The following is a 22,047-nucleotide window of genomic DNA, read 5'->3' on the forward strand; positions in this document are numbered from 1 at the left end:
AGAAGGAGGGACAGGGACAGAGAAACCCAGAGGTCGGGTATTGAGCACTGGAATCTCTTGCCATAGGTTGTGGCGTTGGGAGCTTGAGACATACGGGTGCCTATAGAATGCAGTCTTGGGAATTCCAGGCATTTCTCTTTCTGCTAGGAGGGTTGTTGGGAGTCTAGGGATGTCCAGGTTGTGGGTGTCCTATTCAGTGTTAGTGCTGTGTAGTAGAAATTCTTTTTTTTTTTTTAATAGAAGGATGTCTTTTTATTTATTTATTTATATTTATTTATTTATTTTGGCTGCGTCGGGTCTTTTTTTATTTATTTTTTATTTTTTTAAATTTTTATTGGGCTATAGGGGATGGGTTGGGAAATATCTCTGTAAGTTATGCCCTACTAGGGAAATGTCCATTCTAATTTTCCTGGGATAGCTTTCGGAGCTTTTTCTTTTTCTTGGAGCTGTGGCTCTTGCTGGCAGCAGCCTCTTCAGGTCCACTGCTGAGTGGCTCCTCCTTGGAAGAGAATTTCCTCTTTTTCTTGGGGACCCTCTTGTTTCCTGACTCTTCAGGGTCACTATCTGGTTCCTCTTTGGGGAAAGATTTCTTCCTCTTGGTAAGACTTCCACTGCCAGCTGTCTCTTCAAGATCACTACTGACCAGCTCCTCCTTGGAAAAAGATTTTTTTGGGGGTTTGGAGGAGACAGATGGGTCTTCCATTCCATTCCCCTGAGGAGCCTCCTGGGGCTTTTGCTTTTTCTTCTTTTTGGGTCTTTCACTTGTCTCCTCACATTCCTCCGGGGTACTACTGCTGTTTTCTGAAGACACCAGGGCAATCGCAGCCAGCCTTTTCTTTTCCTTCTTCAAGCGTTTCTTCTCCTGTTTCTCCAGCTTCCTAGTAATCTCAGCAGCCGCTTCCTCTGCCTGAAACATTGCCTCCTTCATGACATCCAGATTCTTTCGTGGAATCTCTCCAGTCTCAGAGAAGGACAGCCGCTCCTCAACTTGTTCTCAAAGCTTCTCCCCAAATACACTGGTAGGTACCTCAGAGAAGCTATCAATTCATGAGGCAATACTGCATTTGTTTGCCAGGTATCGGGAGATGTGGCCTTTGTTCTTGGCAGCTGCTCGGCCAATGAAGGTAGAGTGGAAAATGAGTCCATATTTTGGGGTGTTACCCCTTGTCTTCAGGGCTCTGGAAAGTTGGTCCCTGTGCTGGGCCCAGGGAATCATTCAGACACCAGGACTGGCCATCACTGTGTCGGGTCTTAGCTGCGGCATGCGGGATCTTTTTTGTTGCAGCGTGTGGGCTTCTCTCTAGTTGTGGCGTGAGGGCTCCAGACCTCATGGGCTCTCTAGTTGAGGCGCTCAGGCTCAGTAGTTGTGGCGTGTGGGCTTAGTTGCCTTGCAGCATGCGGGATCTTCGTTCCCTGACCAGGGATCGAACCTGCATCCACTGCATTAGAAGGTGGATTCTTTACCACTGGACCACCACGGAAGTCCCTGTACAGTAGAAATTTAATATGGGTCACATACATAAAGTCTTCTAGTAGCCACATTTAAAAAAGTAAAAAAGAACTAGGTGAAACTAACTTTAATAATATATTTTATTTAACCCAATGTATCCAAAATATTATATCCCTTCAACATGCAATCAATATAACATTATTTTCAATTCTTTTTTTTTTTTTGGTGTTAAGTCTGAAATTTGTTATTCAGTTTGCAGTTGACAAATCTCAATCTGTACTAGCCACATTTCTAGTTTAGTAGTGGGGAATTCCCTGGTGGTCCAGTCGTTAGGACTGCACTTCCACTGCAGACGACATGTGTTTGATCCCTGGTCGGGGAACTTAGATCCCGAATGCCATGTGGCCAAAAAAAAAAAAAATCAAGTGTTCAGTAGTGGCATGTGGCTGGTGGCCACCATAGTGGAGTGCAGGCTTAGAGTGTGCCTCAAACCTGGTTGGTCACAGGCAGCTTTGATGTTGGATCCAGACATCTTGGTTCCCACCCTTGATTCTTCTTACACCTTGACTTAGGAGTCCTTGTTCTTCTATGAGTATGGAGACATATTCCCAATTCCCACGGGTCAGAAGAATTGTGTATCTATTGCAGGGTATCTATTGCAGGCTCTGTGAAGTCCAGCTGCACAATAACTTCCACCTGCAACACTCTCCTTAAACGCCTCTTGCTGAGCTGCCAGTGACCTCCTGGCTGCTAAACCAGCCGTTTCCAGGGGTACTTTCCCTGGCTTCTCTGCTACACCTGCCGCCGCTGGCCTTTCTCCTTGACTCATCTGTCCTGAGTTGCTTCCTATCTCTCTGATCGATCCTTCTATCTTCTCCGTGACTTGGCACTCTCCATCCTTCCCTTCCATGTTGATGGTCTTCTGGGTGCTGCCCTTGGTCCTCTTACCTCTCACTCTACATGCAGGGAGACCTGGGTAATCTATCTTCACTTGTATCACCTTTATTTACAAAGATCTTAAGTCTCTATCTCCAGCTCTAAACCCTCCTGAGCTCCGGACTTAAATATCTATCCAATTGTCTACTGGAGTTCTCTCCTTTGAACGATCCCAAAGACATTGGGAATTCAACAAGACAAAACGGCACGAATCATCTTTTCCCTCAATGTATGATTTCTCCATTTGTATTATTAATTTGGTGAATGGCATCACTGGTTATCTGGTCATTGAAACCAGAAACCTGGGATCAACAGGACTCCTTCTGTTCAATTCCCATATCTGATTATCAAGTCCCATTAATTCTGCATCCTGAAGAATTCTGCTTCTTTTCCTCCTGACACTACTTAAGTTCAGTGCTCACTGTTTATTTTATTTTATTTTATTTTTGGCCTTGCCATGCCGTTTGCAGGATCTTAGTTCTCTGACCAGGGATTGAACCCGGGCCAGGGAAAGTGCCAAGTCCTAACCATTGGACTGCCAGAGAATTCCCTAGTTCAGTGCTCACTGTCCTGGCCTGGGTTATTACAGTGGGTTCCTAACTGGTTTCTTTGGACTTTCATGATCCGGCAATAGAGTGTAAGCTCCTTGAGGGCAGGCATTCCTATCTGTTCATGTAGATTCCCAGTGCCTAGGACAGCACCTGGCATATAGTGGGCATTCAGTGAGTATTTGTTGAGGAAATGTATGAGTAAAGGTCTGTTATCCGTCGTTCCAGCCTCCCTTCCCACATCGTGTCCAATCCTCACTCGGCAGCCCTGAGTGTTGAGATTTCTGAGTGAGTTAGGTCTTTGCCGTCTTGTCCCATCTGCCTGCACACGCTGGGCTCCCATGTACACACTGTTTAAGACTCAGCCCCCATATCGTCACCCACGGGAAGCTTTGTCTCCCGAGTCTTGGTTAATTAAGTACCTGTTCTCTGTGGTCCCACAGCATACCGTGCATATCTCTAAAGTAGAGCTTACCTTGTTTTCTTCTATTTGTTGGTTTATGTTGACTGTGAGCTCTTTGAGGGCAGGGTTTTTGATTGTTCCATCTCTATTCCCAGCAACTGACCCATAAAGAACACTCCATAAAGGTTTTTTTAATGAATGCATGAAGTCTCTTTTTTTCCTGTAAAGATTTTATTTTTTAAAATTTTATTTATTTATTTATTTATTTATTTATTTAGGGCTGTGTTGGGTCTTTGTTTCTGTGCGAGGGCCTTCTCTAGTTGCGGCAAGTGGGGGCCACTCTTCATTGCGGTGCGTGGGCCTCTCACTATCGCAGCCTCTCTTGTTGCGGAGCACAGTCTCCAGACGCGCAGGTTCAGCAATTGTGGCTCGTGGGCTTAGTCGCTCCGCGGAATGTGGGAATCTTCCCAGACCAGAGCTCAAACCCATGTCCCCTGCATTGGCAGGCAGATTCTCAACAACTGCGCCACCAGGGAAGCCCCAAGATTTTATTTTTTAATTTTTTAAAATGTAGAGTATTTTGCTCATTCTTTTTCTGTTTTCTTTTTTTAAATTAGTTTTTATTGGAGTATAGTTGCTTGCATGGAATCTCTGTATCCCAACTGACATCACATCTTGTTCTTTCGGGCCACACAGGGCACTTCAAAGGTACTGCTAATTTTTTTTTTTTTTTTAATATTTAATGAATTGACATGTTTGTATTTAATTATTTATTTTTGGCTGTGTTGGGTCTTCGTTTCTGTACGAGGGCTTTCTCTAGTTGTGGCAAGTGGGGGCCACTCTTCAACGCGGTGCACGGGCCTCTCACTGTCGCGGCCTGTCTTGTTGCGGAGCACAGGCTCCAGACGTTCAGGCTCAGTAGTTGTGGCTCACGGGCCTAGTTGCTCCGCGGCATGTGGGATCTTCCCAGACCAGGGCTCGACCCCGTGTCCCCTGCATTGGCAGGCAGATTCTCAACCACTGCGTCACCACGGAAGTCCGGTACTGGTAATGTTTTTAAAGCTGGTTAGTAAGTCCAATAATGTGCACTTTATTATTCTTTATCCCTTGTATATGGACATATATATCTTCTTTCGTATGTATGGAGTATTTTATTAAAATAACTAAAAAAATTATTTTTGGAGGACTGGCCCTATACCAGTTTCTGTACTGGACTTCAGGGACAAGAGATGTACAAACACAGAACCTACCCTCAAGCTGCTTATATTCGAGAGAGAAGAAAAACTGGTGAACATGATATAGTGAGTTTTTACAAAGTGCTATGTGTAGTATCACAGAGGATAATGGAGAAAATCATGAAAGGCTTCACGGAGGAGCTATCTTTTGAGCTGAGGTGAAAGCATGTGTCCAGAGGCATGCAAGAGCAGTGCCTATTTCTGTGGAGTGGTTCTGTAAAACTGGACTCCAGGGTTCCTTAGGGTAGGATGGGAAATGGAAAGGCAAGTTGGTGAAGACCCCGACGGGCACACTGAACGATCTGCACATCGCATTCCTGTAGGTAATAGGCAGCCATTGTGGTTCTGTAAGTGGGGAGTGATGTTTGGATTCATTCATCTCTCACCAAATACTGACACCTGAGTTCCTATCTGTTGCTACTTGGTCTGAGCCCATTCAGGTCCATCACTTTCTGCAAGAATACTGGGAAGCAGAGGGAGAGAGACGATCCCTTACAGGAGGGATACAGTAGGAAGGCTGAGTTGCCAAATACCGCATGGTGAGTAGGAGAAAGAACTCAAATTGGAACCCAGCTATCTTCCCTCCCTGCTCATGCAGTCAGTTACTCTCCCTTGAGCTCCCCGTGTTGGGGCCATGCACTGGACCCTGGGGTAGACAAATCGTAAGTGACGAAGAGAAATGCCTCTACATTTCTGGGGAACTCCTAGTCTGAAGGTGCCGACTGCACACCTGAAGACATACAAAAGGCAGAGAAAGGAGGGGCTGTAAACTCTAGATACCCAGGTTAAGGGGTCCCATGAGGGACTGGGGGACTTCGTGGAGGAGGGGAGTGTGGAACAGGTTTGGGAAAGTGAGGCAGAACTGGGCTGGGGGGAAAGGAAGGAGGTGAAAATGACCCATGCAGTTTTGGAGGTGGGAAAGAACAAAACTTATGCTGTAGTCGTCGTAAGTGCTTTGAGTCTGGCAGTGTCTGTGTCAATGGCCTTGTGCAGCTACCCATGTGGCTCCTGCCGGTGTGTGTGTGGCTTTGCAGGGGCTGTGGGATGGCAGTAAAGGCCCTGGGTCCCTCTTTCTGTCGCCCTTCCTCCTCTTCTGTGCTAGGGGGGGCACCCTTCTAGAAGCAGGATGTCTGGGTTCCAGATTCTTCCCTCCCCAACCTCCCCCAGACATAAATCACAAGCGATTTCATTAAATGCACCTCCTGCTGGGGATGTTGGCTCATAATTCCTCTCTGATTAACCCCCACTACCCCGGCAAGTTTACAGGCCAAGAGAGGGAGGGGATAAGGGGGAGGGAAAAAGGAGGGATGGGGGGAATCCCAGGCCGGTGATGGATGCCTCTGTCAGCCCGGCTCGTATTTATTAATAGTCTTAATACGGGAAGCAATAAAGGAAGAGAGGGATTCTATTAATTAAATCATTGTTATAATTAACTTTCATTAAAGTAGGATCAATAAAGAGGAGTTGAGATGGAGAGAGGAGAGATCCATTATCTCTAATTTCCTTGGAAGGGATTCAGGGAACGTGATGGGGTTGCTAGGAGACAGCAACGTGAGGGAAGAAGGAAGGATGTAAGATGTCACCCAGGTGGGGCTGGAAGGCGGGTGGGCAGGAGGGTTTCAGGTGGATGGAGACAGGGGACGGTGGGGGTGGCCCACCCACAGGCCCTGAAGGTAATGGGGGTGGCTGATAAGGGAGCTATTGGGATGGAGACCAGGGGACTGTAGGCACGGTTAATGCCAGGCATTGCTGAGAGTCTTGGTGAGCACGTGGGTCCTTTATACATGCTTTGTGATGCTGTGTGTGTGTGTGTGTCTAGCCTGTGAAGCTGGTTAGAGTGGATGAATGTGTTTTTGTGATTGTGGAGTCTGCGTGTGCATATGGGTGTGTGAGGATGGCAAAAGAGGGAGAGAGGGAGGCAGGGCTGGCAGGAATTCAAATAATCTCTAGAGGTAGGAGGTTTAGGACATTTTTTACAAAGTGGATACTCAAAGGTGTGCACTCTTCATAGGAGTAATGCCTGTCCTTTGGCTCAAAGTACAGTGAAGGCTGTTTTGGAGAGTGAAGGTCTCAGCGGTGGAAACCTCCCCCCACTCCCAAGGCACTCACCTTGGCCCATCTGAGGTCCCTCACTGCCCTACCCCTGGGACTAAACCCTTCCCTCCCCCTCAGTTTGCTCCCTCCCGCACTGCAGTGTTCCCCGAGCCAGACCCCACCTGAGACAAAGGTTCCTCCCTCCTCTCTTCCCACTGGTGGCCAGCACACCAGGGGGCAAGATGGGAAAATACCCACAGGCTCCTCCCCAAGGCAGCGGGGGGGTCCCTTCCTCCCTCCCTCCCTCTTCCCTCCACTAAGGTCTAAGAAGCAGAGGTCTTGACCTTCTCTCATCTAGCCACACCTCATGATAAGAACACATTTTATTAGAATAGTTATACATATCATATAAATATATTTGTCCAGCTACAGCTAGGGAGAGGGATATGGGTGGGGGAAGCTCTTATTGCTGAGGGGGGACCTGGAGAGGGAGGGAGGGCTGGCAAGTGGGGACACCTGGGACCATTTGTTCTCCCATCCCTCACAGAAGGCACAAACGCATCATTTCTTTCCATGTGAGGACCCTGGGGGGTGGTGGTAGGGAGGGACAGGAGATAAGAGTACAGAAAACCTCAAAAATACAAAAGAAACATCCAAACTTAATATCTAATGGTATAGAAAAGGCTGGGCTCGGGTATGGAAGGCAGTGGGGCAAAAGGAGGAACCAGGGAAGTTCAGAACTGGTAGAGACCTAAAGGGGTCATGATGTCAATCCAGGCCCCAGGGAAAACTCAGGTAAACAAACACAGACCCCAAACAAGAGAGGGTGGGGTGCCCCAGGAATTGGCTTCGGGGCATCAGAGTGTGAGTGTGTGAGTGTGTGTGTGTGTGTGTGTGGTGGTGGTGGTGTAGTGGCTGGTGTGAGTGACAGAAGCAACCAGGGCCAGGAGGGGGTGATTTGATTCCCCCTGGAGAAGGCCTCCTCCATCCGGGTTCCTCCAAAACCACTTTCAGGGAGTAAATTCAGCCACTGCTTCCAAGAAGGAACCCCTGCCTGGACAGTAGAGCCAGGTAGGAGAGGATGAAGACGGAGAGCTTGGGATGGAATCACACGGGAGCGGGTCTCAGGCAACAGAATATCATGGAGCCGAGTGTGTTGGAAAAGAGGCATGAAACCTAAGTGTACGTCTATGCATGAGTGTGTGCATGTGTGTAAGTGTGTATTTGTGTGTGTACTGGGGGTGCGGGGGTGGGATCATTCAAAGGTGAAGGGGTCCTGGGTGCTGAAAAAGAAGTGTCCATCCACGTGGTCCTCCAGGGCATCCTTATCGCTCTCGGCTGGGAAGCGCTCCTTACAAATAGGACACTCCTTCCATGGGGGGGTGGTAGGGCCCCCAGTGCTGGCCTCTGACAAGGGACCCACCGCAAAGCCACTAAAGAGAGACAGAGGAGAAAGGAGAAGGTCAGTGTGCTCCACTGCCTTCTTGGCTTTTGGACCTCAGGGAGAGGGACCCACACATGTGGGCTCCCAGATGACCCTGTTCCTAATGCAGCACCCTGGTAGTTCCCTCTGCTAGCCTCTCATAGTATCCCTCTCCCCACAATACTGGAAGCCTTAGTTTCCCAGCTCCCCATGCCCTCTTTTCTTTAGTCCCTGCTGGTTTCTCTAGTACAGAGCCCATCCCCCAACCTCCTGCTCTCCTCCCTCCATCTCCGTCTGCTGCCTAATGAGGCTGAAAATGAGTCTGACATCGTCCTTCATCTTCCTGCTCCAGCCTGGAAGGATGACAGCATCACCCGCTCCCTGCCCTGAGCCCATCTCACATCCAGGCAAAGCGGGGGGCTGGATGATAAGATCTCTCTTTCCCCCTGCCTTCCCCTCTTGAACTGTGGAAGAAAAGGGAAGGTAGGGGGGCAATCTGATACTTGAATTCCCCACCCAAAGGGTCCCCCAGGGAAGTCAGGGAAGAGGGATAGCATCTAAGAGGTGACCAGATGGATGCTGGACCCCAGTCTTCTTTCTGTTCCTGTCCCAAGGGGCCTTGGTCACCTCTCTTCAATCCCTGACAGAGCCTAGGTACTTACCTGGTGGTTGGGGAAGGGGTAGGGGCAGGAGAGAGGGGATGCAGGGCAATTTGGGCTCCACGGAAGATGGTGCTGCTAGAACAACACAGAAGCCAGTTAAAGGCAGGGCCTCTGAGTGCGCACATGCATTGATAGGCACCAGTGATTTGGAGTGGTGGGTCATTTTCTGTGTCAGTACAACTATACCTCCTTTTCTTGGTTGGGGCCAAGAAGAGGGAGGTTGGGGGAAGGGCATGAGGACTGTTCACCTGGATGCCCTATCCACGGGCATCCTCCCACCTCCCTCCTGTCCTCCCCCTTTGGCACTCACCTGGCCATGTCATAGAAGGCATTGCCCAGTTCTGGAAGTAGCAGGTTGGCCTCCTCACCACCACTCTGCACAGCTGCCATCAGGACTGACTTCTCATCTTCAGCCTCCTGGGCACCAAAGGGATAGGGTTGACTTTTGGGGTAGTGTCCCCAGACGGGGAAGCAGCACACTGGGACAGGTAAGGGAAGTCTAGGCCGGGACTGTTAACAGAGAGTTGTCGAAAGAGTGGAGCAGGAGAAGTGTTTTGATGAGGGCTGGTGCACAGGAAGAGAACGGGTGTGGGGAGGAGGGGCCGGCAGGCTACTGAGGCTACTGGGTCAGACTGGGTTTTGGGGTGGTGTCCACCTGGTGGCCCTGAAGAGAGCCTGGGCCTGCCTGCTCTCCCCCAAGAGAAAAGAGAGCCCTGTATGGCTAAGGCTCCCTGCTCTGGAGGCTGGGCCACTTGGGGTTGGTCCTCCTCTTGTCCCTGACCCTGCCCCATCTCCCCTCTGTGCTCACAGAGTCAGAGCTACTGTCCTCAGCTGGGCCTGAGAGGTGGGGAGCGATGGGAGCCGGCTGGCTGATGACAACTAGGGGAGAAGCCTCTCGTGGCCCTGTGGCAGGGGAGGAGCCCAGGTCTCCACGCTCACACAGACCATAGGGCGGGAGCCTCATGTCTTCTGGAGACTCATCCTCTGAGTCTGTCAGAGCCGCTGGGCAGCCTGCAGGTGAGGGAGCGGGCGGAGAAGAAAGAAGGAAGCATTGTTAGAGGGTCAGATCAGCTCTGGCTTCTCTGGATGAGGGATACAGTTAAGCTAATCAGGGGCCAGGGTCTGGGAAGGAAAAATGCAAAACACAGAGGGCAGAGGCAGCTCCCAGAGGGGTCACGTGGAGCTTTCCCAACACAGGGAGGGAGAGCAGGGAAGAGGTGTCCCAAGACTGGGGGTGTACAGACGCAGCCCTGCAGCGGCCTCCTCGTCCTCTGTGGCAGGGTCCTCATTCCACTTCTCATCTGCCACCTTCTCCAGGCGGGCCTCCAGCTTTCTCATGTACTCTAACAGTTCCTGGACGTGGGGAGGAAAGACGTGTGAGAGGCTGGGAAGATGCGAACCGTGCAGCCCTGCACAGCCTTCCCTTGCGTCCAGGACGAACTCTGAGCGCCTCAGGATTAGACGCTTTTGCCAAAGCGGGGGGCAGTTTAAGGCAGATCCTCCCCCCACAGGCCCCAGCCCTCCTTCACCCCTTCTTCTCCCAGCAACCCTCCCCTGTCCTGCCAAGGCGGCTAATAAGAGGAGCCATGGTCCCATTTTTAGCCTCAGGGCCCTCTTCACAGATGCCAGTTTCTAAGCCAAGAAGTGACAAGAGGATACAAAGTTTCCAGCCCTCAAGTCCTCCGCTGGGGCCTCCAGGGGGCTGGCTTATGGCTTCTCACCTGCTTCTCCTCCTGGAGCTGCTCCTTTTCCTTCTGGAGCACGCGCAGGGCTGACCGCAGCTCCGCCAGCTCCCGCCTACTCTCTGACAACTGTACCTGAGCAGAAAGGGCCAGAGGGAATCTGGAGCCTAGAAGGTACCTCCCAGAACCTGGGCTCTGACCTGGACACAACAATCTAGAACCACGACTCTCCGTGCCTTCACTCCTCTCTTGCCCTGACACACAGGAGGCCCCGACACTCTGACACTCTTCTTCCACGAGTCCCTTGTCTTGGCCGCAGGAGACTCACCTGAGTCCTAGTCTCTCTCTCCCAAGTGGGGACCTGGATGACTGCCTCTGGGCTGGGGTGCAGAGGGCTTGGTCATAGCAGGGGGCACTCTAGAATTCTCCTAAGTCATCCCTACTGGGCCCAGAATGTGTGCCGAGAGCAGAAAGGGACATGGCATGCTTCAAACCAACGAGGGCTGGGGGGCGTGCAAGTGGGATGCTGCCCAACGGAGAAGTGAGTGCCTAGAACTTTTGAGCCCACAGCCAAGACCGAGGGAAGGGGCACTGATGCCTCCGGAGGCCCGGGCCCGGGACTCTCGGATGGCCGGGCGCCTCACCAGGCTAGAGTCCTTTTCCTGGGCCAGTTCAGTCTTGAACACTTGGTTCTGGGTCTTCTCCTCCTGTACTGCCTTTTCCAGTCGAAGTATCTCTGCACTCAGCTTTAGGATCTTGTCCTTCTCGGCCTGGGAGACGCCGAAAAGGAAAACGGGAGGGTAAAGGAAATGGGATGCCACTGGCAACAGCACCATTCCTCACTGTGTCTCTTCCTTATTTAACTGAATATTTTGGAGTGATTTCCTCTTCTTGCCTTCCTCATCCCCTGTACCCCCGAATGGAGGAAGGTCCCTGACAGCACGGCGCCTTGCTGATCAGGGATGGGTATCACGGCAGGGCCGGCGCCTAGGACGGTAAATGTTTCTGAATCAAGATGGTAACCAAGACAGGTGCTACAGAGATCCGGATCTAGACACTCTGCTGAGGGAGGGGCCACACCTGGCCAGCGACTGTACCTCCCCCACAGCCCCTCCCCACCCGTAAGTCCTCTAAGGTTCTCACCCCCGTCTCTCTCCTCCCAGGGGATCTGACCACACAGAGGTGCGGGCAGTAGCAGCCAGGAGCCTGCAGGTCCCCCCATCCCTCTACCTCCACACTCTGCAGCAGCCCCGCCCGCTCCTTGCTCCACTGGCTTTTTTCCTCCTTCAAGTGCAGACTGAGCTCAGCCAGCCTGCCGTTGACTCCGGCCACTTCCAGGCGGCTGCGGTGCAGCTCGGCTATGGTGCGGTCCCTGGCTCCCGCCGTGCTGGCCAGCTCCTCCCCAAGAAGGGCGGCTTTCTGCTGGCTCGAGGCTGCAAGCTCCTGGGCCCCTCGAAGCTGCTCCTTCAGGGGCTCCAGCTCAGCCTCAGGAGAAAGGAGGAGATGGAATCAGGGCTCCCAGTGAGTCATTTGTGAGCCCAGAAGGTAACTAGGCTCCCTCCACTCCCCCACCGCATCAGGACTCAGGATTGGGTTGTTCAGTCTTGAGCCATGTCTTTCCCCCCTACTTGTCTACAACCAGCCCTGGAACATTTTCCACCCCCTGTTGCCGAGGGGCTTCACTCACCACCCGCTGCTGGGCCTGGCCGAGGGTGCCCTTCATCTGGGCCACCCTGTCCTTCAGTCGCTGGGCCTGAGCACTCTGCTCCTCCTGCCGGCCCCTGGCCTCCTGCAGCTCCAAATTCAAGCGACAGTTCTCCTGCTGTGCCGCCTGGAGCTCAGCCTGATGGCGGCAGAGAGCACGTAAGGAAAGGGGATACATATTGGGGTGGCCATGGAGGTGGACCTCTGTGATGAGAGAAGCCAAGGTTCCACCCCTCAGATTTAACACAAACTCAAGCATTCAACCCCGGCCAGCCCCAGCCCTTCCTGGGTTCTCAGTGCAAAGCGTCTCAATCCTGAGCAACCCGTCTCCAGTGGCACGGCCTGGGGTCTTCCCCTGCCCCATGTCTGCTTCTCCGCTCTTCCTTTTCGATCAAAACTCAATCTGGATGTCCTGCAGGCCTCTCACACTCGGCATATTCTACCTCCCACTCCACCCCCGTACTTGCCACTCTTGTTTCTGTCCATGGCACTAACTACTTCTCAAGTCACTTGGGCTGGATACCTCAGTGCCACGCGTGGTTCTGTTCTCTCCCTAGTGGCCCACAGGATGGATGCTTCTCCATCCTCCATCTTGTTCACAGCCATTTTCTCTTTTCTACTGTTACCACGACCACATTAGCTCAGGCTCTGGTCATTTCTTGCTTGGACTACTGAATAATCTCACAACTAGCTCATTTTCCACAAGGCAATCAGATTAATAATCTTTTTTTTTTTTTTTCCCCCGGCCACGCCACGTGGCTTGTGGGATCTTAGTTCCCTGACCAGGGGTTGAACCCAGGCCCTCAGCAGGGAAAGCTCAGAGTCCTAACCACTGGACTGCACTGGACCGGAATTCCCAGATTAATCTTCTTTAAGAACATTCTTTAAGTACGTGTCCCCCACTTGAAAATCATCAATGCCTCTCACTGCTTACAGAATAAAGACTAAACTCAAGAACCTCTACAATCTGACCTAGGCCTTACCTCAAACTCTTTACCCACACATTCAACTGCTCTGAGTGTCCCGGACTCTAAGCCTTTGCTCATGTTTTTTTGGGTTTTTTTTTTAGAATTTATTTATTTTTTATTTATGTGTTTACTTATGTATTTATTTACGGCTGCATTGGGTCTTCGTTGCTGTGCGTGGGCTTTCTCTAGTTGCAGTGAGCGGGGGGCTACTCTTCGTTGTGGTGCGTGGGCTTCTCATTGCGGTGGCTTCTCTTGTTGCAGAGCACGGGCTCTAGGTGCTTGGGCTTCAGTAGCTGTGGCGCGAGGGCTCAGTAGTTGTGGTTTGCGGGCTCTAGAGCGCAGGCTCAGTAGTTGTGGCACACGGGCTGAGATGCTCCGCGGCACGTTGGATCTTCCCAGACCAGGTCTCGAACCTGTGTCCCCTGCATTGGCAGGCGGATTCTTAACCACTGTGCCACCAGGGAAGCCCCTCATGTGTTCCTCTGTTCCTAGAATGGCCTCCCTCTCATCTCTGTCCACTCAAATTCTACCTACTCTTCACTGCTGAGCAAATGGTTTTCAGACCATCTCCCATAGAAGCCTAGGGTTCTGATGAAGCCATTTAGAAGCTGAAATATTTGATTTCAACTTCTGCCAAATTATGAAAAATTATGTTGAAAAACAATGCACAAACTCACAAGTTAGCACACTGGAGATCATCAAGCACTGATATGTGCTTCCAGGTTAATTCATTTTTGTGCAAAGCTCAGAAGAAAGTTTCAATTGTATTTTCTATTGACGTGGAGAGCAAACTGAGATTGTAAGGTAGAAGCTTAAAAATTATCATTTGCACCTGCTTGTGCGTGAGACTCAAGGTGTTCTCAATACTGTACAACCACGACACAATACAGAAACATATTAGCTGCTGAGGCTGACAAAACAGTCATCCATAACCTCCAATTTCCAAGTTTGGTATCCATCAAAATATCTAATTGCTTTCATTGCTTTATAAGTAAATGTTATACATTTGAATTTATAAAAGTAAATTTATAGTACAGCACTGGATGGATAATTGAGAAAGCAAACCAACTCTGAGCCCTTACCTCGCTTTGCTCCTTGTCTGCCTGCACTTCCTTCAGCTGCCCAAGGAGCTTCTCTTGTTCCCGAGTCAGGGCCTTCACCGTGTCTCTAACCCTGTGAGTGGTGGATGCAATGTCAGAAGACCGACTGGTCACCAGAGAAGGAACAAAGACTCAGACTTCTGTCTTGAGCCCTTCTGCTGGGGCTCCTCTACCCCAGACCTCCACTTCTCTCTGGGATGCCCAAATCCCCAAACCAAGATGATCCAGTTCTAAGCCCCAAGTACCCAAGATTCCTAGTTTTAGAGCACAATATGGAAATAAACAGTTGTTCTTTTCTCTTTATGTATCACTTTAAGGGATGTTCTGCTGATGGCTTCCCAGTTGTTTGCACTGAATCAAGAGACCGGAATTCAGTCTTTTCTAGACAAGGGGCAGTCATTATTGACGATAAACTTTTGATCTAGGTCAGAAGTCGGCAGATGTTATCTGTAAAGGGCCTGACAGTAAATATTTTAGGCTCTGCAGGCCATGTGGACTTCTGTGGCAACCTCTCAACGCTGCCACTGGAGTGTGGAAGCAGCCATGGACAATATGTAAATGAATGAGTATGGCAGTAAAACTTTATTTATGAACACTGGAATTTGAATTTCATATGATTTTCACATGTCACAAAATATTACTCTTCTTTTGTTTTTCAACCATTAAAAATTGTCAAAACCATTCTTACCTTGTGGGCTGTACAAAACCACGTGCGTGGCAGGCTGGATTTGGCATGTGGGCCACAGTTTGCTGACCCCTGGTCTACACAGTCCCTGATCTTTTCCAGATGCTTGGTTTGATCCCAATTTTTCTATCCCATGATTTAGAACCTAGACATTTAGTATCTCCCTAGGGCAAGACTAACATATCCTGGACTGAAGAAGCCTTAGTGATCAACTCACTTTTTACTCTGGGTCTTGGATAGCATGCCTCTTCCCTTTAAAGAGTTTTTCTAAAAATATCAAACCTACCAGTACTGAATGAAAGAAACTTAATTATGTCATTTGATGAAAGAAGTGTTTCTCCTGGTGAAAATCTGAAGGACAGGCATGGGAGGTGGTCAATATTCGTGCTATTTGGTAGAAAGAATAGTTGTCTGGCAGAAGAAAGAAATTTATTCTATGTGGCTCCAGAGGTCTAAACCAGGACCAAGGAATGAAAGTTATAGGAGGGTAAATACAACACAAGAGATACAAAAATGACAGCTGTCTGATACTGAAAGAGGCTGCCTTCTGAGGTAGTGATCTTCCCTCACATACCCTCTGAAATACTTTACATTCCTCCCAATGCTAAGATTCTATGATTGTACCTTTTTTTCAGGGCAGAGATCCCATAACATTTCTGGATCACCAGTTCTAACATATCCTAATAGTGAGAACAGAGTCTAATCTTATGCTTTGCTGAGGTAAAATCTGAAATCCATCCTCTCTTATCTTGCCTGGACCCTCCTATCCATTCTCTTCTTCCAAAGCCTACACTCCTAGCTCCTGCTTTGCCTTTGCTGCACAATAAATGGTAATGATGATTATTTCCGAAGGTGAGGAATACAGAAAGGAATAGGAGGAATAGGAAAGATGGAAGCGAGCTTGGCAGAAAAATTACCCCCAGTAATTGGAATACCCTGAGTGAGGCTGAGAAGGGAAAGAGAAACCATGTGAGATGGAGAGCAGGTCTTGCCTACCTGACACGGGAGGCTGGGGTTCGAGGGTCACAGGAAGCAAAGGGAAGTAATGGGGGTAGAGGGGTCCCCTCACCTGTCCAGCTCCACCTCTTTCGTCAGCACCTTCTCACTGATAGTCTGGATGTCATCTTCCAGCTCCAGGATGCGGGCCACGTGGTCTCCCTGTTGCCGGCTCAGGATGTCCCTCTCTTCTGTGAGCTCCCCGTGGGACCGGGAAAGCCCCTGGAATTAAGGTTCCCCAAGAAGAAGAGGGAAGCTGAGATTCATCTCTCAAAGAGTGCAGTAAAGGCTTAGGAGGAGAATTCCTAAGTTTGACTATCCACCCTTCTACCCGGTCACCTTCCTTGACGAAGAAACTGTAAGGGAACATCCCCTTCCCGGTGAAGACGGCCACCTCCACCCTAACTCAGCACTCCTGTGTTCAGAGAACTGAGGCTCACTACAAATTTGGGACGTGTCTCCCATCATATCCAGTTTAATACTACTTGTGACCCCCTAAACCTGTATCTTAGATGCCAGAACCATCTTAATAGCCCATTAACGTCTCCCCTTTACTGTCTTCACTGGGTTCAGATTTTGGACCCCAGGCGAAGCAGGCAGGCCCCTCCCCGCAGCAGCCCTACTCCCACCTTGTACTGCTCCTCCAGCTCCACGTGCTCCCGCCTGGCGGTTGCCAGAGCCTTCTCGAGCTCCCGTACTCGGCTCCTCAGCTCTGTCACCTGCCCCTCCAGCTGCAGCTTCAGCTGCATCAGGTCATTCCTCTCTTGCTGGCTCTCATCCAGCTGGTTCTACAGGGGACGGGATGAGAAGGGGAGTCTGCCTGTGAAGCGCCCATTCCAAGGTCCCATCCCCACCGCTCTGCAGAGGCATGTCAGGGCTGGGAAGTTACATCAGTACAGGCTATAAAGAGGCAAGTCAGGGGAGGCTTGGTGTGCTACTGAACCCTGCCCATCACCCATCAGACACACCAGCTCCAGGCACTCTTAACTGCCCACCCCTCTTATCTTTTCCCCGCTGAGGCCTGGTCTCTCCTTTGCCCAGCAATTGCAGGAACCCCTTGTCTGGCAGAAGTCTTTCTCAATCCACACGGACAAAGGGGATGGTTCCCCTAATTTTACCCTATCTGTTCTGGAGTCAGACAGATGTGGGTTTAAATCTCCAATACAGTTTTTACTAGCTAGGTGACTTTGAACAAGTTACTTAACTTCTCTGAGTCTCTCTCCTCATCTGTAATGTGATCCCTTAGCCAGGGTTGTTTTAAGGTTTAAATGAGAACAATGAATGTAAAAACAGAACACGGGTAGGAGATCACCCACCTCCGACTTATGTAAGATATAAACATCTTCCTATTCTTGTATTGATTCCATATGTTTAGAGGGTTCCACAGGGCAGGAGTTTGTGTAAATCACAAACTACTCATTCCCACCTGTTGAGCTTTCCTCAGGCCTGTCCTCTTGTCTGGGGAATGTACTTCCTCCCCACCTGGTCCTGTCCTTCACCTTCCTTCAGGAAGTCTTCTTTGCTAACATCTGCCTCCACTCCCTAATTCTTCTCTATTTGGTCCAACAGAAAAATAATACAAGCTACATAAATAATTTAAAATTTTCTAGTAGACACTTAAGAAAAGTAGTAAGAAACAGATGGAATTCATTTATCTAACCCAGTCAATCCAAAATGTTATCATTTCAACATGTAATCAATATAAACAATTATTGAGATCTTTTACATTCTTTGTGTGTGTGTTTGTATGTGTGTGTGTGTGTTTTGGCTGCGCCATGCAGCTTGTGTGAACCCAGGTCCTTGGCAGTGAGAGAGTCCTAACCAGTACACCGCCAGGGAATTCCCTACATTCATTTTTTAACTACTAAGTCTTCAAATCCGGTGTGTATTTTATCCATACAGAACACCTCAGTTTAGACCACTCACATTTCAAGTGCTCAAGAGCCACATGTGGGTAGTGGCTGCACAGGTCTGGGGCCCTACTGATCTGCTCTCACTCCTCACTTGCCCTGGAAGTGGGTCTCATCCTCCCCTTCCTTGCAATGTTCCTTCCCCACATGGCCTCCCTCTACGCTTTGCATGTTCCTCTAGTGCCTAGGGAAGGCTCCTGGAGAAGGAAGGCTCAAAAAATTCTTAGGAAATCTTGAGTGACGTTGGCCTGTGGGTGGCTTGCTTTCCTACCCTATGTGTCCGTGTCTGTCTGTGTCAGATTGAGACTTTCCTGTAGGCAAGGCTTTGTATAACTCCCAGTGAGGTCTGTAGTTGAGGCTACAGCGAGGGGAGGGTGAAGCGGGAAAGGGCCCCTTGCAATGCTATCCTCCGGCGCCCTCGCCCAGGAGCAGCTCTGTTGCTCTGCTCTCACCTGCAGCACAGTTGCCTTGGGAACAACCAGCAGGATGTCAGAGCCGCCGTCAGTCTCCTCCAGGGTCACCAGTTCATCCATGGGCCGTGGCTCTCGGAACTGGAAAGGGGGGCTCTGCCCACACACCCGGCCCTGGCGGTTCACGTACCGGAACTGGTAGAGCTGGGCTCCGGGTTTGGGCAGGTAGCTGGCTGTGGGGAAGAAGTACAGACCCAGGACCCCAATATGATCCCAGGCCCTCAAGTGCTCAGCAGGTCCCCCTTCCCCTTGATGTGTCTTATTATCCATTGTCTTTGGCCCCAGCCCCTTGTTACCTGTTCTATAGACTGTTTTCTCTCCTCTCCACCTCCCACAGGCTATTTCTGATCCCTGGGATACTCTTCTCCCTCCTTTCTGCCTAGCCTTCTCTTTCCTCTCTTTCCCAAACCTACCCTCCCTAATAATAATAATAATAATAATAATAATAACAACAACAACAACAATGCTAGTTACCATTTTTTGAGTACCCATTATGTACCAGGCACTTTGCTAACAGCTTTATCTGTATCATTTAAAATTTTCATATTGTCCCTGTAAGCCAGGCATCCCCTTTTACTGTTAAGATAACAGACACAGAGAGGGTAAATAATTTGCCCAAGGTCAAACAGCTTGTAAGTAATTAGAGCTGAGATTTGAACCCGGGTCTTTCAAAATCTAATGACCATCTTCTTGTTAATATATGAAGCCACTTTTCCCTCTTCCCTACCCCCCAGTCCCACAAGAAGAGTTCCTCCTTTTTTGGTAAGAGGCAGGACTAGCGGCCCTTTTACAGTTCCTTTCTTGTCTGAATCCCTGATTCTTTGAAAATCCCATGATTCTGTATCTGCTGAGACCACTACCCTCTTCCAAACCTCCATCCCCTTGACTCCTCCTTCCCAGTTTTCCCTCTTCCCTTGTACCTTGGAACTGGACACTGGCATGGATGGGGGAACCATCAGTTGCACTTTCAGGCACCGAAGACCACACAAACGTGTGGTAATCCCGGACACAGGCAGCCTCCACCTGTCAAAGCCCACGGTGGGAGAGGGGTATAGTGATGCAACTACCAGCTCCGGAAGGTGGAAAAGGCTGAGGGATTGAACCAGGGGTGGGTAGGATGGTGTTGCAGTGGCAAGGATGTTGAGAGACAGGGAAAGTGGAGGGATGCTAGTGTGTCAGGAGAGAGCAAGGCTAAGATGGGAAGATGGGCTTTGCTTACACACATGGCCTTGTCATCTGTGACATCTTTCTCCCTTTCTCCTTTGGTTCAGAAACCAAATCATTCCCCTTATTCCAGACAACCCATGGCCCGTAAGCCTGAGCCAAAAGGGGGTCCAGGGATACCTTGAAGATGCCAATCCAGTCGCTGGCACTGGGCACAGTGCCTGGGGGGAGCGTGTAGTGACACTCCACCTTGGTGTTGGGGATGTAGGTCCGGGCTACATTCAGAAAGTTGACTCCACCCCGGGATGGTGCCCGGCTTAGCGATGATTCTTCCATTCTGGCCCTGAGATGGCTGCCTTCCTATGAAACGAAGATTGAATATCCTGAAGTCTCTCCCCCTCTGCCTCTCTGCCCCCCAACTCTGTCCCCACCCATAGCCCCTACTCCTGGAGATGAAGGCGTATCTGGTTTCCAGCCCCTGAGGATTATAGGACCCTTTAAAGGTATCAATCTTAGTCTCTAGGGCATAGGTCTGGCCTTCTGGGTCAGTACCCATCCTGTCTCACACTGTACCCTCTGAGTCACAGACTCTCCCTAGAGGTAAGAGCTCTCTAATTTCTGCTCCCTTTTCACAGCTCCATTGACCAAGCCTCAGTCTCCCAGGCTCGGCCTCCTGCAGTCCCTCCTTTTCCATCTCTTAATAGCCTTGACCATTCCAAATTCTTCAGCCTCCATCTCCCCACCCCATCCCCTACATCTTCTGGCTCTTGAATTCAACATCCAACTGAGGCGGGGGGCCCCCTCATTCTGAGCAGGCCTCCTTGCCCACTCCAGCTATACCCAGGAATGACTTAGGACACCTGAAAACAGCAACTCTCTCTGAAAGTAACAAGTGAGTCTTTGGAGCTGGAATATGGCTGGGGGTGCGAAGAGACCAATCTTCAAGCCCCTGAACTCTCACCCTCTGTCCCCGGCTCTCAGCTGTCTTCCGCCATGAGCAAAAAAAAAAAAAGCCCGCACTCTCATCCAAGAGACAAAGGGAAAGGGAGGATAAAAGGAAAGATAGCTTCTGTCCCTCACTCATTCCTCCAGGAAGTCAAGAATTCTGGAGGCGGCTGCTTCAAGGGTGGAGTGAAACACTCAGCAGGAACATGGTGCTGCGGGGAGATGGAATGTGGGGGCCTGGAGCCAGGAAAGCCCCACCCCCGGGTAGGGACAGCCTGGAAGTAAGGGGCCCTGGGAAGGGAAATGTACACATAATGTTGAGAGAAGGAGAAATAGTTTAAAAAGAACCTCATATTTTTCTCTTCAGGTCTTGCCAGGAGCAGGGCTAGAAACCTACTGGTTTGACGGTTCGTTAACCCATCGCTAGTATTCCCCTCCCCCCACCCCCCATTTTCTCTGCTCCCCTTAGCCTCAATTCTAAGTGCCTGAACCCTTCCATCTGCTTGGATTGGTAGTTGGAGGCATGTTATAGGATGGGATTAAGACGAAGTGTTCCAAGTTAGGTGGGGAGAGTTCAATGGAAAATATGAGGCTAGAGTGAGGAAAGATAACAACAGTCAAGAGAACTCCTAAGCCCAGGGCTGTGAGATGGCCCTTGTCATCTCTCATCTCCAGCCCACTGAGCTTTGTCCTGTGTCAGTCACAGTAATGCACGTCCAATCAACCATGGCCCCTAGTCATGTGCACGCCCCCAAACATCACAAACCCACACCAGGCTGAAGCCAGGTGGGTAGGGACTTTAAAAGAGGACAGAAAATCAGTAAAGAAGGGAAGGTGGGCCAGCTCTACAAAAAGGAGCTACTTCTCCCTCCAAGATAGAGACTGAATTGACGACAAGAAGTTTCTCTGAATTTTCATCTCTCTGAAAAATCCCTAGTTAAAACTAGTCCATGTTTTTTTCCAAATACAATTCTTCTGGCTTTCTAAGAGGGGGTGAACTGTCCTCAAAGACATTGTCCTGGGGACCCCAACTATTCCCCACAAACAAAATTCAAAAAAGCTGGAAATATCCCCCAGGCCTGAATGAGAGCTCTGGGCAACTAAGGTGTATATGTGTAGCCAGATTCAGGTGTTTGCATGGGGCGGGGAGGGGGGTGTCCCCATCCCCCCCACGCTGTAGGGCTCTAGAGTTCTTTGACACTCTACACCTTGGAAGGTTTCCCCCCCCCCGCCAAGGGATTCAGCGTGGTAAAGGCCTTTGGATTGGTGGCGGGGCGCGGGGGTTGGCGGTTTGGGGGATTAGGGGTAAGGGAAGGATTGTGGGGTCAAGTCTTGCCGGGCCGAGGACGAGCAGACTTCAGCCTCCCTCACAACTCCCTTAGGCCTATCAAGCTTTATAGAGAAGGACTGAGAGGGAGGCGAGAACAGTCAGGGGGCAGCCCCTGATCAGGGCCCCCTTGAGACCAAGAACTCCCGAAACAGGGGGGTGGCTTCTCCAGTACGGAAAGTGTTAGCACCCAAACGCTCCTGCTTCCCCCTTCTACGGTTCCCTTAGATTATCCTTTCACAGACTGGAAAGTGGGGGGATCCCCCATAAGATCGCCCCCAAATTAGTTCAAGTTTCTTACCCCACAGACGGATCAGCTGTCCCCTCACCTTTCACCAACAACAAAAACAGCACTCGGCTCCGAGAGGGGGAGGGACACGGGTGGGCGCGAAGGCTTCTGGGGTT

At 50.2% G+C, this 22,047-nt stretch overlaps 2 protein-coding genes across 2 annotated transcripts; both read right to left on the reverse strand.

The window, feature by feature from the left end:
- Positions 1-339: 339 nt before the first annotated feature.
- LOC132373245 (nucleolar protein 56-like) lies at positions 340-959 on the reverse strand. Its single transcript, XM_059936040.1, has one exon. It carries the CDS (start codon positions 926-928, stop codon positions 401-403), a length of 528 nt encoding a protein of 175 aa, XP_059792023.1. The 5' UTR covers positions 929-959; the 3' UTR covers positions 340-400.
- A 6,012-nt stretch (positions 960-6,971) lies between these two features.
- Positions 6,972-22,018, reverse strand: CALCOCO1 (calcium binding and coiled-coil domain 1). Its single transcript, XM_059935995.1, has 15 exons — positions 21,944-22,018; positions 19,551-19,730; positions 19,127-19,229; positions 18,189-18,379; positions 16,456-16,614; positions 15,900-16,048; positions 14,128-14,218; positions 12,061-12,216; positions 11,604-11,858; positions 11,018-11,143; positions 10,413-10,508; positions 9,936-10,044; positions 9,500-9,702; positions 9,002-9,108; positions 6,972-8,039 (listed from the first exon to the last, which is right to left on the reverse strand). Exons 2-15 carry the CDS (start codon positions 19,704-19,706, stop codon positions 7,862-7,864), a joined length of 2,079 nt encoding a protein of 692 aa, XP_059791978.1. The 5' UTR covers positions 19,707-19,730; positions 21,944-22,018; the 3' UTR covers positions 6,972-7,861.
- Positions 22,019-22,047: the final 29 nt, after the last annotated feature.

The sequence above is a fragment of the Balaenoptera ricei genome, chromosome 10 (genome assembly GCF_028023285.1).
Source record: "Balaenoptera ricei isolate mBalRic1 chromosome 10, mBalRic1.hap2, whole genome shotgun sequence".
NCBI lineage: Eukaryota > Metazoa > Chordata > Mammalia > Artiodactyla > Balaenopteridae > Balaenoptera > Balaenoptera ricei.